Raw genomic sequence first — 17349 nt, forward strand, 5'->3', positions numbered from 1 at the left:
ACAACAGCATTGCATTGCAAATCTATTTATTTGAAAAGAGCAACTATGCGAATTTCTTGCCATTTCTTCTCGCTAGAAACTGCTTTCCGAAACGGTGGTAGTGTTTAATTGACGAATTCAAAAACGTTTCATGAAGTTTACCTGAATAAAATTGATTTGATTTGATATTTACTGGTGGAAGATGTCCAATTTCAGTAGAACGCATTAATGTAAACGTAAAGGACATAAAATCGGCTACACACCTGTGAGTCCTCGTAGAGTTGGTAGTCAGTTTTCAACATATGAGACTTCCGTCTGTTTACTCTTTATCACATTCATATCATACATATAGCGTTTAATATGCATGCACATGAATCTTAACCGGAAATTTCAGGTTCAAACCCAAACGAGCTCCACTGAGATCTTCCAGAGCTATCTGCTAGTGTCTACCATCCCTATTTGAGGAGCGTGGATAAGCTCGAAAAATTTTCCTCAAAAGGAAGTCTTAGCTCTGAAATGGGATATCCACAGACTGTTATAATAATAGTTCCAATTTGTTCCAGGTGTGGTTCCAGAACCGACGAGCCAAGTGGCGCAAGACTGAGAAGTGCTGGGGCCGGTCCACGATCATGGCCGAGTACGGCCTCTACGGAGCGATGGTGCGCCACTCGCTGCCGCTACCGGAAACCATCTTGAAGAGCGCCAAGGAAAACGACAACGTGGCGCCCTGGCTACTCGGTAAGACTACTTTGCCTTACGTAGTTCTACCACTTCTAGTCATTGATATTTTATATATATAACAAAGCATACAGCGCCCACCAAACTCAAAGTGTAGAATTTACATTGAAATTCAAGTTGTTTAGTTACCATTATTTTTACCTTCACTTTTAATAAGTTTCAATCAACTCATTCCCTTGACTTATTTACTATTAATATTTTGCCTTTCCGTTTCAAATTCTAGTTTCACTTGGACTTGTTTTAAAACACTTGTATATTTTAATATAAAGTGACTAAAGTTAGAATATAATAAATGTTTAACAAAATAAATAAATTATATCTCACCATACTCATGATTTGGGTATACTTAATTATCAAAAGAGTAGTCACACACACATGCAGACATATACACGCACACATATACACCGCACGCTTTTCGATATTTAATGTTTATTTATTTGCTTCGTTATAATGTGGAATTAAACCCGATTATGTGGCAAATTTAGAACTCACGCTTAGCGTTGATTGGTTTAAGCGGAACTTTGTAATACATTTCCAATTAATAGCGTCATTAACATAAGTCATTATTAAATTTATATGTGACAGAGCTATCGTTTATCTTACTAAAAAGTAAGTACATTATTACATTTAATAATTAATCTATGTTCATCTTCAGTCGTATTCAGAAGATCTTTGCCCAAATATTTGGAATAGATCACTTACTTAGCGATAATGTAATATCATGTACATTGTACATCTTCTATTATTTTTGTGTTTATAATTGTTTTGAAATCTGCTGTACATTAAAGAGAAAGAGAATAATTTAACTTGTAGTCTTCATTTGCGAAAGATTACATGCTTGCATTACTAAAAAATCATCCATGTGCTTATTGTTATTCATATTGGTCACGCACAAGTTATAAGAGTAGAATTCTTTCTTGATATACTAGGAATCATTGCATGTTATTAATTACTTTAAATAATTTACTCTGCTTTCAAATTAAAAAGAAGTCGGCTGGTAAATATACAAAAGCCTTTTGTATAAATATTTGTTGTACAATTAAAGAGATACGAATTAATCTAATAGCATTTTCTATTAGCGTCTAAAAATATGAAAACTTGATGGAAAACATAAATTAAATGGTGATTTAGATTGTCCGTAACCTAAACCATTAAATAAGTAATTGTTATTTCATTATAGTTCACAAAGCTAAAATATTTATTCAACACTGCAGCATTGCACTTCATTTTAGATTAATACGTTTTAAATTTGTTTGCAAATTACTTATTTTGTTGGTTACAAATTTGTTTTAGTAATAAAGTTAACAAACTACTAAAATACAAAATTGGTAATTTGTAAACAAATTTAAAATGTAATTTTTGTTTATAATAAAATATAATTGATTTAAGTGTTAGCTTAAGTGTTTGCTAACGGGGCGATTCTCTTGGATTCAATAACAAAATATTCAGATAATAAAAAAATAATAACAGTTTGACCGATTAAGCTGAACATGCCCGAAATAAAAAGTTGCAAACAGTAATATTGCTTAAGCTGATTTTAGATTTGTAGATTTGAAATACTGTGCGTCAAAAACCTGTCTCTTAAACTCAAACAAACGCAGATAAATTTGACACAGTTAGTGCTTCTTACATTAGTAATTCGTCAACTCAAACGGATAAATGCGAACAATCAAATATGTCTATAATATATGTCTGTGTGCATGTATGTGTGTATTTAGTAAAACGTTTATGTGTAGTGAATTTAATTCTTAAGTTTGAAAATCAACCAATATCGAAATAGAGACCGCGAAAAAATTCTAACTCCCATAAAAACTTGGTCAACGCGATTTGATTATAATCATACCTTATCTAGTGTGTACGCAGAAGTCTAGCTCATAGGTATCTTAATTTTTTTCTTCTTTGACCGCGATTCAATTCTTCTAAAGATGATTCCTATTAATGACGGCTCATAGAGTGCCTTAGTTAGGTCTGCAGACAGCGCTCGTTGCGTGGTCTGCCTGTAGACAAACGTATTCTCCTACTAAAAGTGTCGATTTTGTTCAAGAGTCGAGTGGGAGATCGGCTGCGCGCCCGTAGCGCCGGCCCGGACCGCCGCCGACCGGTGAGTCCTCACATACTTACTACGACACTCGACTATGCATTAATTAGCTTGAACAAAATCAACACTTCAATGACAGAAAATATTAATTAATTAATTTAGCGGCCAATTAGGTATTGATTACGTTTTATCGTTTTGCTAATTACACACATCATTCGAATAAATACCGCATGGCTTTTAATATGTAGCTAGCTCATTAACGTTTCCGTCATCTGCTTGGTGCTTTACCTTTTACTAGGCAGGGCAATGATTTTATCAGCAATGTAACTATTTGAATTCATTTAACACATAATGAAATAACTATGTACAACTATGAAACAGACCTACTTACTCCAATCAAACCAAACAATTTTATTTGGTATTAATAAGGTTCCCTTTTAAATGTTTAATAGTTTATTTTCATAATCAAATGATCTATAAACTCTCAATGTCATTTGTTTATTTGCGATTTTATTTTGTTTTATTTTTTGCTCTTCCGATGTTCAGTAGTTTTTCAACAAATTATTATAAGTGCACTTAATACGTCAATGACTTATACGTCAAGCGACATTATATAAGTAGTTTCGGAGCGTAAATGCATAATATACAATTTTGATTAAGAAAACTTTATTCGTTTTAATTATACGATTATCTCATGAATCCCTTTAGAGTTAAGCAGACATGAAACAGAGTATCCCCTTATAAAGAGATCTTGCTTAAAACTACACTCGCGTCAGACATCGCCGAGACAAAGCAATGTGTAATTTTTAATCTCGGCTACAAGAGATGTTCATTTTTCACAGCTTTCCGCTCAACGACGTGCGGCGTCTCGTCAGAGCAATGTAGACCTTATTCGATTGAAATAGGGGTGATGTCGACGGTATTTAGGATTTGTTTTCTGCGGCGGGTAAGAATTTGCGAAGGGCTGTTGAGTGGCGTTGTGTTCGTACCGGTGGCTACGTGCGGCCGCGCTACGTGTTGACGTAAACAAGTTCACTTCGAAGCGACTTGGCTTTTTGTGCAATCAAACGATACCAGTCGAGACATAGTTTCGAGCACTGAGCTGTAACATTCCACTTTTAAATATTTGATGACAAATTCTAGAAGTCTCTCGCTTACGTTAAATAAACTCAAGTTTTTTGTATTGATACGTATGCACGAAGTTGTAGTTATTTTTTCGTTTTAAACATAATTCGAAACTTGTATAATAACAATAGTAAACGTTTACAGAACAAACGTCGAGCACAGTTTAAAAACAACTACAAAGAACGTTTCCTTTACATACAAAGGTTAAATTCACGGGTGAAAACAAAGGCCAATTCACGAGCACATAACGTAATTAAATGAAAAATAAAACTACCTGCGTTCCAAAAACTCCGCCGGTCTCCGAGACTATACATAAACGAATCTAGCAAATCAGAACGCAATCATATCATGGCTGCATACAGCCTTCACCGCCCGGGGGGTTGCGGGGCGCGCGGGGGAGGAGGGGGGCGAGGCGGGGCAAGATGGCCGTCGTTTTGTCTAAGCCCTGATTACGGGGGTCGGCGGCTGCCTCGCTTACATATTAATTATGTACTTAACGATACTCGTTTTCAACCTGAGTGTGAGCTAGACGTTTGTTTATTTTGATTTCGAGTAGGTTTTTTTATGTGACGTTACTACATTATGTACTCGCCCGCCAAATTAGGTGACTGACGGATCGCGAGACAGGAGCGGAGCGCATCGGAGCTTGCGAGTGCTTATGTATCAAATCTTCATATATGAACTAAGGTTATCGACGAGACTTAGCCCGTACATTAGAAATAAAAACGTTTGTCTGTCTATACGAAATTACTGAATATTGAATGAAATTACATGGTCATTAAGTTAGAGGGCCTATTAAACATTACTTAATCCTGAAAATCTTTTCAGAGCTATTAATAATCATAGCTATATTAAACAAAATTCCTCTTTAAATTAATAAAAGCTACATATCATTATTAATCCGATTTTTATAAACATTTTTATTATTATCTAGCTCATTCAGTTGTTGCCTCTTTCAGTTGTTTGTAAACCGTTACGAAATGATCACTCGCCTCTATTATTATATTACAAGCCTTCGCAATAACAATTGTCCAGAGTATAAACTAAAACAAATGCGCACGCGAATGTAAAAATTATGTATAAAAACCAGTAACCATACATAAGAACCAAACGTCAGAAAAAAATGGAAGAGAGTTCAAAACGAGAATCAAATACTCTTTATTGCACAGTACATTTAAAAACAAGTTTTATTTCAAAAACAAAAAAAAAACATACAAATAGTTTACTATTAAAATTAATTTAAATGCGAATGATTATCTATTCCAGATAAACTTTGGGCAAAGGAATTGACGTAGAGTCTTTGGTTTAAATAATTATAGCGGGGTATTAAAATTATTTACTTTGTAATAATAAAAAAAATTGCAATTGATACAATTTAATTCTATAAAAATACAATATTTTCATCGTAATTTTTCAGTCCTCGTTTCAATGTGTCGAGTCTCTCAGTAGGTTCATTTTAACGATTTCCTAAAATACTCAAATATATTATGCATTATACTTAGCTATGTTACATTATTTATTTATGTTAGTAAAGAACCCGCCTATATTTCTAAAATGTATTATTTAATTATTTTTGTATTCAGATGAACATTTGCCTCCAAATAATAACCTAGTGATCTTAAAATTAACCAACGATAAGTAACCGTAGAACCTTCTACATTTTTTATAATTATAAAATGTTTTTTTGGTATTACTCCGATACATTAACTTAGTTTTTTTTTCTTCTAATACGAGTAGATATATGTAGAGTTACAGATCTTTTCATAATCTATAAACCGATACGAATCAAAATCAATGTTATTTAAAACTTAAATGAACCGTGCATATATTTACTTATTTCGGAATGGCCTTATTGTGTTCTGATTTCACCGTGTTATTTAACTATGGTCATCCTTAAACATGTCCAGACTTCTTCGATAACGAAGGAAATAAATTTGGAACATTTCCTAATCTATAGAAATGCGTTGATTGTAAAACAAAAACGCAATTTATGATTCATATCATCATTCTTATCAATGTAGTTTAGGCTTTTACCCGTCGACTCGAGTTACAGAGTCTCCTTATTTTGACAAGTTCATGTTTAAATATATAAAAATAAAATAAAATCTGTGTCTCTTGCAACCATTAATTTTTAAAATATAATTTTTCCGTAATCATTTCTGGGCTGAAAATATTGTGGTGTATAATAATTATTGTTGAATTGGACAAAACATTAACTTTTATAATTTCAATTAAAAAAATACAAGCAGATTGTTTGGTACCTATATCAATAATATGGATTGCATTAATAAGAATTTAATTTAGCTGATGAGACGGAAGACGAACAAACTTATATCTTGTTTAAATTGATTAAGTAATTCATTATTTTTATAAACAGTTGAAGATAAGGCGCTCGTCCAAATTTTTATTATAATAAAATTACTTGATTTATCAAATAAGTCAATTTGTAAAAAAGAGTATATAAGTACATTTTACCTTTTGAGTTTTATTTCGTTATAGTTTTTGTTTTAGTAAACAATAATATTTTATAAGTAGAATAGGTTAGCTAAATCAATTCGACTGTGAGTATAGCGGTCACTTTATAATTAAACTATTCAAGTATGTTCTTAGTTAATGACGTTTACACATATTGTCACACCTCTCCGATTATTAAATTCAATTAATTCATTTATTATTACTGATTATTATGATCTCTAGATTCAATAATATCATTGAATCAATTAGATTCGAACACCAAATAAAAAATACAATTTACTCATTTTGATTCATTTTCCGTTTACCACCACACAAATTTACACTCTTACCTATTATATACTATATCAGCTTAACGTGTGTATTGAATAACAAAACAAAAATGCAACTGTAAATTTATATCTATTCGTATATATTCAACAGTCAACAAATTGATATCATTGAACTGATCTGATGATGGATTCGAGAGATGATATGACTCTCAATGGGATGTAGTAAACCGCTCGGTTACACTTGTGTGACTTGTTTTGATTAGTCTTGTACATTACACTAGCGGCGTTTTAGGGGTTAGTCGTCATGTGTAAGACAAAAAAAGCTTATATCCTTTCTTGGTTCAAGTTTGCTTCATAACAAATTTCATTAAATTCGGCTCACAAACAGACAGACAGATTTACTTTCACATTTATAATATTAATTAAGATAATGTTATGATAATGATTGGGTTAAAAATTTATAATGTTAACAGAAAAAGGGTCTAAAATTGTTTTAATTTAGTCACTTGTAATTGTAATGTCAACGATAACATATTTACTGAAGAAAGTTAGTTAATTATTTATTTATTTTTTGTATTTAGAACTGAATGGCAGACGCGCTAATCGGCTACCTGATGGTAAGTGGTCTCTTTTGCTCATAGCCTCCGGTCTGTAAGAAATATTAATTCAGCACCGAACTATGCGCCACCGACCATAATTGCACTTGTTCAATCTTCACATCGGAACACGGCAATTAGTATTTATGTTGGGTGGTAGAATAAAAGATAAGTGGGTGGTACCACACAGTCGTGGACAAATTGAATTTAATTAAGCAATATAAAAATATAAACAATCGTTTGATTATTATTTATATTTGAATAAGTAACTCATATTTAAACCAATCGATATATACATGTGTCTGTTATAGCAAGCTGAAAGTAATGCTGAAAAAATACGTAAATTAATTACAAAGCCGCCTCAATAGAATCCATCTTTAAAAATTGGAGTGAATTTAGTTTTTTATTAAAAGTGAGCTACACACGTCCCCCTAAAGCCAAACGCATACCGCGCTCAACGATAACACACGACGAGTCGTCCGCGCGACAACTATCGAACAATTAAAAAAAGTGAAATTAAAAATATATCAGAAAACAATACTGATGAAATTCTATCATCCTATTCACTTTGTGACTTAGTATAGCAAGAGTGGCTGTTCGCGCAGACATCAAAGTGCTAGAGCCGGCAAATGGATTGTAATGCACGCGAAGTGCGCCTTACTGAATTATCTGCCTATTATACACTTGCTTTGTACATCACTCTTTTATCTTACTAAATGACACCAGCACTCTTAGGCTACAGGCACACGAGGCGAGCTAGCGCGAATAAAACACTCCACGACGATTGTTCTCACGAATTTGATTGTGTCTTACAAATTTTTTATTTAATTTTGTAAAATAAAAATTACAGCTAATCATTAGTTTTAGAACGACACGGTGAGGTCGTTAGTTTTTGACCGCGAGACATTATAACTCAAAACTTATTTTCGCATATTCTTTATTAGTTGATTGGTTAAAAGTTATTATTTACTTATTTATATTAATTTAATTCTTTATAAACGTTATAAAAAATCGATATTAGTATATAAGACTATTTGTTGATACAAAAATATTTAGAATAAATTTTGAGCGAACAATTTTTTAGACATTCATAAATCAGTACTCTCTAAAATAATATCCTACTTTCATTCACTTGCTTTCGAAAATAAAATTTTATGAATAAAAATAGTATAAGTTAGCAGGTATGGAAGCAGCATAACCATTACTGGAATGAAAAGTTCTATGGAGTGCTCTCAGTAGTGGAAACTCAATCGAATCCTGTCCTCAAGATTTCTCCAAACACCACTCTCTCTAAAAGGATAGGCGTTTGAAGGCACCGCATAAAATTACTGTCTTGCTTTAACTTCGAGTAGGTAAATTGTCTTAGTGCTTTAGTTTCGCGAAGTGATGACACGCAGACTCGTTATGACAGAGAAACTAAAGTACAGAAAAAAATATATATTTTTAATTTTTCATAGATACAAAAATAAAATCTTCAATATTAACAAAAAATCATACAACATTAAAGATTAAAATAACTATTCAGCGTAATATTTGAATAATTATATAAATAATAATTTACGTTACGATAGTAAATTTTCCATTAGTACTTAAGTAGAGAAGCGAATGTCTGAAACCATGAAACCTGTTGGAATCTAATCATAAAATATTTTTTGAGATCACTAAAATCTGAACTCGAAAAACTGTTCTTTAAAGCGTTATGAAATATCAAAAACATAAGAAAATATTAGAATTGCGTTTAAGCATTTTGTTGAAATAACATTCATGCTACGAAATTTGCTACGCTCGTAGCTCGTGTAAGCGATGCTGTTAATAAGACAATATTTATATTATGCGTCGTTTAAACTAATAAGTTTTTCAAAGCTAGCGACATTAGAATTGCATCTAAAAGCTCGTACCTGCAATAAAATTTAAAGTAGTTTTGAACGAAGTGTCATGCACAACTCAAATCGTCTTTTTTGGTGGATTAAGTGTAATCGGCTTTATCTCTTAAAATACAGTGAAAAATAGCCAATAAATGATAACGATTTAACGGTATTCAATAAAAAAATCATTAATAATTTAATCCTAAATAATTTAAATTCGAAATATTTAACAAAATTTATAACTACCGCTGCTAAACGAGGTTGAGATAAAACAAACCGATGTGATAAAGTTTTGAGGACAATATGATCAATTTTTGGCCACAACCAATTACTATGATAGTGAATAGTAAATATATAACTACACAAACATAGTTGCACTCTTATAGTCCGAAGGAACGGCTATCCGATGCGAACGGAAATCGCTTAGGGGTAGAGGCTGCTGTTAATTTATTGAACTAAAATATCATTAACTATTTTAACGGTCTGAGTCAAGATATAAACATAATTCAGGAACATGGAGTACCTTTACAAACTCACCATCAGAGCAACGAAACAGTAACGGAAAACATAGTTGTAGAGTGGAAACAAGAGCGTTGTAATCCAAAGCCGTTTTGATTGACACGCCGCAGGAAATAAATTAAACACGGTACAGTTACAGGGTAATCCGCGCGAAAGTGTTTTATTATGCGCATAAATATCTAAGTTATATTAAAGTAAAATGGCAATCGGAATACATACATTAATATTGTTATATTTGAATAAAATAAGATGGAGTTTAATCACATCACAGGGTGGGACTGATTTAAATGATATGTGATTTTGTAGTTTACCTCGAATATCCGAATTCTTCCCATCCCTCTGAAAATCTGTGACATAAAAGACAGGATAGAAAATAAATACAACGAAAGTTTGTGGAAAAATAACACAATTAAATGTTTACACAGTTTCACTGGAGGATTTAAAAAAAAATAGAAATATAAACAAGAATATAGATTATTTTTCACAAAAGTCTGTTAAATTGAATAGTTTTAGTGTGATTTCCTTTTTTTTCTGAGTATTATTTATAAATCTTATTGTGCGAGTATTATGTTAACAATGTCGCGATCCAGAAAATTTAATCTTTCCCAATAAAGCCATAACGCAATTAGGTTTCGGAACATTATTAATCCACTGAAGGAAAACGAGAAATCGGACGAAAAGAGTTCGCTTTAGTCTGACTACTGCTTCTCCCACACATGAGGAAAGAGATTCAGCCCATTTGTTTTGGTTTTGTTAAGTCTCTGTATTTGTTTCTAAGCAAGATAAATAAAACACGCTAGAACTACGAAAATATGATCCTAAATCAGTAATACTGATTTCATGTTTGACTTTAAAGATTTTATATCGAATTTGAACATTACAACCTCTTGAAAATACACCGAATAAATTCTTACGAATATAGTGTATGGACAATTCGAAGTAATAAATGGATTGGCGTCAAAGCATGAACAATTCTTTAAAATCTGCAGCAACTATTTCATAAACATCATACTGCTGCCAGACTGTTCAAATCCTAGTGGTTTGGAGCGCACGCCAAATATAAATGTAATAAATGACCAAATGCAGATTTAGCGTTCCGACAATAGATGAAGTTCCAATCCTGATCGGTCGTGAAAACTTGGAAATGCGCTTGTTTTATGATGTAACGCGTCGTGATATTCGGCAACTACCCAAAATATGAAACACACAATTAATATGACTCGTTGCAATACCCAATTACTAATTAACTATTGAACTTAATCACCTTTTCGTTCTTACTCATTTTATTACGTTACTAAAATTATAAATTAAATTTAGTTAGTGGTACGAAGTTCCCCTGAAAAGTTGGATTGTCATAAAAGGAGTGTCTATGATTCCAAGTATATACAGCAACTTCTAGTCAACTTCTTTAAACAAAAATGATACGCGTAATAATAATAAATACCAATATATACCTACACATATTTAAATTTTAATTACAGATAATGTTCTTTTTCTTTTGTCTTTTAACTCGGTAATAGTTGTGTTCTGTTTAACTTTATTTCACTGGTTCGTTGTGGTACAGGCTTTTGCTTATCAAAAGAATCAGTCAACTCATTTTTATCTGTAAATATTTTTATGAATAAAGCATCTTATTATATTATTAAGTTTTGGGCATACAAATGTTATGCGAGGGTTCGATTAATAGCAATATAATATTTTCAAGAAATTTAAATAACGAACATCTAAAATAGGTTTTTCTAAACAAATGGTTGTGAAACATCTCGCCTGATGAGTGCGCGCTAACCGCAAGTAAATCAAGGAGATTTATTATCAGCGGCGCGTAATGGTGAAAGTTGGAGCGTAATGCCCACCTCCCGGCGATTAGGACCCTGATGACCGCCTCGCTCCACTCGCACCGGAGCCCACTGCGGGGCTACTCACAGCAAGCGCTGGTGTCCCTGTGATTGATCTACTTATAATAATAGTCGCAATATTTTTGGTTTCTTTACATATCATTCACTATGAACATTAATATAAAAATAAATATACTAATGCAATTGAATAGTTATTTAATAACATTAAATTTAATTCAATTTTACGATCAGCTATAAATGTACATTCTTCTAAGAATAACCGACCACAGTCAAATATATAGTAGTTATTAAATTATTTTAAGCGGTCCAACTTATGGATAATATGTATCCTCTGAATTATATGTACTTAAACTAACTTATGGCAGTAACGGAAAAAGAGCCGAAAATCGTTCACAGTGAAGGCTTCTTGTCAAGCGGTTAACGATTAACGAATGATGATGAATGTAAATGCTGACATTACTTTACAAGTTTCTCTATTTTTGAAAAAATGTTTTATTGGAAATTTCGAATAAAATAATACCAAAAAAAAAAAATTAAACTGCCTTTATATAATAATATATTCGATACTGTTTTTGTTAATAATATGTTGTCATGATAGCTGTCACCGTCGCCGCGTCGACCCTCTCTAGAGCTTTTCAACAATACTCTCCCGTCTCCATGTCGATTTCTCGGTCAAGCTTTCATTACACAAGATAGTATTCGGAATATCTCGTTGAGCATAATTTAATAAACAAAAACACGTAATAGGTCGCTGTATGCAAAGCAGCCGAGGCGCCGTCTAATCCCTGAGCTATAAACACGTATCCTGATTAGGCATTCAGCTAGGAGAGCGACAACGCTATAAAAATCTCGTAAAATCCCGTCAAACGATATTAAGGCACGGCTGACGAGCTCGCTGATAAAACTTTATTCCTCTGCGTTCTTGGGGGCAAAGGGTTCAACGCATATTTGAACTTTAACGAGACTGATCACAAATATATGACCACCGGTATACGACTTACATAACTTACATATAAGACTACGACAACACTTGCACATTGATTGCAGACTTTGTTTAATCAAAAAAACATTGGAAAGAAATACCTCAGGCCTGAAAAAATCCCAATTTTTTCCATAAATTTGTTGCTTATTTGTCGATTTTTAGTACCTGTAATTATCTCTCGAACGATCTATCTACGATCATTTAATTCCCATGTCATGTTAGCGTTTAAATTATCGCTGGTTTTTAGTAACCTCTCAGTAAATTAATTAAAATTGATCAGTTTTCCAAGTGATCAAGATCGTAATGTTTAAGTGCATTTTCTTTTATAAAAATGAAATTTCTATCGTTCAAAGCAAAGGGGTCGAAAAATATGTGTTCATAAAATATAGCCGTTATTGTTTCCATCTATTCTCATTACCGATACAATGGAGGCGGCCTCTGTGCGCTTCATTACGGTGCGGCGACTGTCACTTGTTTGTGTGGACTTCGCTCACAATCGAAATTTTAGAAACGAATTGTAACGTTTTTATATAATCACACCTAAAATGAAGAAGACTACCAAGTGCCTAATTATTATATTCTCTATTGTCTGCTCCTTGATGTTTTAACAGCAATTTATATTTTAATACTTCTTGACGTTAAGTTAGATTTTAGTACTATGAAACGTTAGATCGTTAAGTTCGAAATTAAGACATTGTTGACGCAAAATCTACCTCTTTTGAAGATAGGTATGACACGAGACTGGGTCACTAGATACTTTGAAGCCGATTATATCAATAATAACATCAATTCATAATTATGCACCTCGAAATCTGAGAGGCTCATTGTTCTATAACAGTGACAGTTCTAGTTTAAGGAGACGTAAAATGATTTTAATCTGCTTTTATACAGACTTCTTTAATTTATTTTTGACCATTAAAAATTTCTTTGCAACCGATTATGTAACATAATTATAACATGTCATGTAATGTAGTTTTTATGTGAATAACGTGTAATAAAGTTCATTCGTCTGATTGTTTAAGGCATGCACCGCAAGTCGTTGGAGGCGGCGCAGCACCTAAAGGAGTCGGGGTCGGAGCGCGAAGGCTCCGAGGCGGAGGCGGAGCGCGCGCCCTCCGCCTCGCCACACCGACACGACGTGCACGACAACCAGGTAACGGCCCCTATCATGACATTTTATATGTGTAGTACATGACCAGATCGAATGACACTGTTGTAGATTTTTTATACAAAATCGAGAACATTAATTTTGCACACATTCCTAACCTACCTGTTGACTTCCAAGCAGGATACATTAATTGAAATAATTGTATTTAATTAACATGACGTTGTATTTTCTAAATGTTAAAAAAGAGTAACTTCTGAGTTTCTTGCCGGTTCTTCTCGGTAGAATCTACTTTCCGAACCGGTGGTAGCTTCACTTAATTGTAAAATGACGATTCAAAAGTGCTTATAAAAGCCTACTTGAATAAAGTTTATTTTGATTTTGATTTTTGATTTTTTGAATAATCAAGTAATACCACCAGCTCGGACACGTACCAATTATAATGATTTATCTTAATATGAAATGTGAATCTGTAACCTGCTAATGTATGCACATCTTCAAGCAATTTAGAGGTCTTTATATTAACTTCAGTCGTATGTAATTAACAAAGTGAGCGTGTAAGGAAGCCGATTGTAAGCTACTTGTAATCGTCGCATCGATTGAAACTCCGCGAGAAGCGATTCGGAACACAATGCAATGATTAAGTACCGCCGAGTATTCATCATAGATAAATATGTCAATGCGTGTCGTATCTTCAATTGCAAATAGTTATTCGAGTTACAAAACCCAAACGTCAACCTAACGCGTTTGTCACGTTTTTAACTATGTAGATGGTTTTACTGAACAAAAGTAATATATTGGTACATAAGTAATACGTTTTTTTGATAACAATTATTTTAAAAGCATTTCCGTACAAATAACATTAATAATACTAAAAGAATTAAAGTAATTATTTGAAATTTTCACACAAATATTATCGATTATTATACAAAACATGAATTGAATGTAGAACACTTATCGCTCCGATAGTCATATTATGGTAATAGATTTGTAATAAAACCTGAAGGAGAAAGGCGCGCGTGTCCGCGCATACATTCCCGCGCGGAGTATGCGTGCGATTAATATGCAATGATAAATGTGTCTCGTTAGAATGCAATACATTATAATGCGTCACTCATTAGTGATCGCAACTTAAGGATCGTCTACTTAAATATTACTTGGATAGTTTTGAATTTAATGAAGGCAGATTAGCGAAAACACAACCTGAAGGTAAGCCTACTTCGCTCAGAGATTGTGTCAATGCAAGGAATTTCCAGTCCACCAGTCCTTACACCTGGCTGACCGTAGGATCTCAGATGTCATCTTCTTTACGTTTTAAATTACACTGGCTGCCCTAGTTGAGCAGTATTTGTATTCAATAGATGGTTTAAACATATTCCGTTCGTTCCAGGCGCAGAGTTCACCCGGCAGCAGCACGACAGCATCCTCGTCGGCGAAGGGGCGCGCGTCGCCCGACGGCCGCGAGCTCTACGAGGACCCCGAGGCGTTCCGCAACAACAGCATCGCCTGCCTCCGAGCTAAGGCGCAGGAGCACCAAGCAAGACTACTCTCCAACAATCTACTCCTTCAGGTATACACGAATGACTAGAATAATTTTATTAGAAATTATATTGAAAATTAAAAATAGGAAATCGTCATTTACAATAAACCTTAAATTAAGCATGTCCCATTTCTTAGCGAAGGGTTAATTAATCAGCAGAGCTTGAAAGCTATTCCGACTCGATGGCTTAGAGTCCGATGATAATTTATACAAGAGAAGTGAACTTCCCAGTGTGGCTTGCCTAAATTTTACACCTCCACATTACTTTCAATGGATTGTTATCTCTGTGGCATCGTGTAAACAGACGTGTATGCGCTTGCAGGTGCGCGGCCTGCAGCGAGCGAGCGGCGCGCCGAGCGTGACGGAGGACGAGGGCCCCGCCGACATCGACGTGGGCACCGAGCCGCCGCCGCTCGACGCCGCGCGCCTCTACTGACCGCCGACGCCCGCGCGCCGCGACCCCTTCGCGTAGGCCGAGCTCGACGACGACCCGGAACAACCAAATTGGAACAATTCATTTGTCGGTGATTTCGGTGAACGCGACGAAAGTCGCGCGAGTGCGAGGTCTCTGGTTGGACGCTGCGCTGTGATTGGTGGCTCAGTGATCGCCTCTCGGCGCGGAACTGTTCGTACTTAAGTGTAATTATGTACATTGTAGATCTAGACGTATTTAACTAAATCCCCCGTTTTTCGTGCAATACCCCTAGTTAAGTATTTATCCGATTAGCCGTTGTGTTAGCGTTGTATAAAGTTCGCCCGGCACTAGCTGTGAATCATCTAAAGTACTAATAGGAGCCTGTTAGTTGGTAATCTTAAGGAATTAAGCGAAGACTTTTAAATCGAAGTAGATAATATCGAATTGGTACTAAATAATTTATTGTAAATGTTGAATATCTGTAAAATTAATTGTGTCTTAACGGTTCAAAGAGCGAATCTAAATTCACTTATTATAACTGTTTACTTAACGATCGACGAAATACGAATTATTGTAATGTATAATATAAAAAAACTTTAAGTCTTTGCCTATTACTTTTAAGGAAAAAATTGTACTTATTTTCAAACGAGTTAAAAAAATATCTATTGTATATTTTAGCTATTATTTACTGTATAATTTAAAATTTGTTTATCATATTTTTATATTAAATTGAATTATCAGATTAAATCATTCCGATTCGTTTTTTTTTTTAATAAACAAGGCGTTTTTTATCTGTCGCTGTTTCTAAATAGCTTGCGTTCCACTCGCATTTTTGTAAGTCTGTAAGTGTGAGTGAGATGCATATTATTGACGAATGTTCTAGACTTTTGATTGTTTGTGTCTAACTGTTTGCCTCATTGGAAATTTCAACGAACAATTATAAATTGACCTAAATATGTAAATGCTACGTATAATAATTATGTTTGTGACATATAGATTTTAAGTAGATTCTCAATTGTATTTAATTGAATTATATAAAGTAACGAATTTATTCAACGAAATTATAACAACCTTTGACGAGTTTCTTGCCTTAGTTCGGATTAAATTATATATGTATAATATTATCGGTAATTTAATTCGAAATATTTCGGTTCAATAAACTGATTAACTTAAATACGCAAAAAATATTAAATTACAGATAATCTGCGGGATTCAGTGTACTTAAACAACGTTCTTTTGTTGTAGGTGTTAAATGAGTAGGTACTTATTTTAAATAGTAAAGTTCAAATAAATATTCATACTTAAATAATGAAAAATATATTATTTTCTTGTCTTATTTTGAATAAACTATTGCTCCTGACAAAATATTATAGCAACGACACAGAAAAGCAGAATTGCCGTCATTAAAATCATTTGCTGCTAAATTTTAAACTGCGTTTTTATATATAAAAAAGCCTATAAAATTGTTGTATACAATATAATAATAAATGACCCAATAGGTCACGTTTGAATTTAATTTCGTCAGTATCGTTGATACTCTTACATTAATTTTGTAATAAACGTACTTAATAACGTTGTAAATTCCTCCATATTATTGTTTATGACGTAGCTTCCGATATAAGACCAACTTATTCACTTGTACTTACAGTATCTATAGTATTGTAATATATTTATTAAATTGAAACGAATGATATTAAGTAATGTGAAGCATCGTAATACATAAGATTATTTCGATGAATAAACAAACTGTGTAAAATTATCCCAGTGTTTTAATACCCAGCGTTTTCGCTTACGTTGACCATCACTGAAACCCTGGGGATCATTCGGGCGCACATCTACCAGGGGCG

The 17349-nt window shown here is 33.5% G+C and overlaps 1 protein-coding gene across 3 annotated transcripts in view; it reads left to right on the forward strand.

Annotated features, from left to right (window-relative positions):
* Positions 1 to 15666, forward strand: part of LOC124535814 (visual system homeobox 2-like) — a 98504-nt gene extending 82838 nt beyond the window's left edge. For 2 of the 3 annotated variants that reach the window (XM_047112175.1, XM_047112174.1), the window contains 5 exons: positions 543 to 717; positions 7206 to 7241; positions 13465 to 13595; positions 14938 to 15117; positions 15410 to 15666. In XM_047112175.1, the coding sequence (XP_046968131.1) occupies positions 543 to 717; positions 7206 to 7241; positions 13465 to 13595; positions 14938 to 15117; positions 15410 to 15523 (636 nt within the window). In that variant the 3' untranslated portion in view covers positions 15524 to 15666. The remainder of the gene's footprint in view (positions 1 to 542; positions 718 to 7205; positions 7242 to 13464; positions 13596 to 14937; positions 15118 to 15409) is intronic. The other variant, XM_047112176.1, reaches the window with a different exon arrangement.
* The last annotated feature ends 1683 nt before the right edge of the window (positions 15667 to 17349 follow it).

This window comes from Vanessa cardui, chromosome 15 (genome assembly GCF_905220365.1).
Source record: "Vanessa cardui chromosome 15, ilVanCard2.1, whole genome shotgun sequence".
In the NCBI taxonomy this organism is placed as follows: Eukaryota; Metazoa; Arthropoda; class Insecta; order Lepidoptera; family Nymphalidae; genus Vanessa; species Vanessa cardui.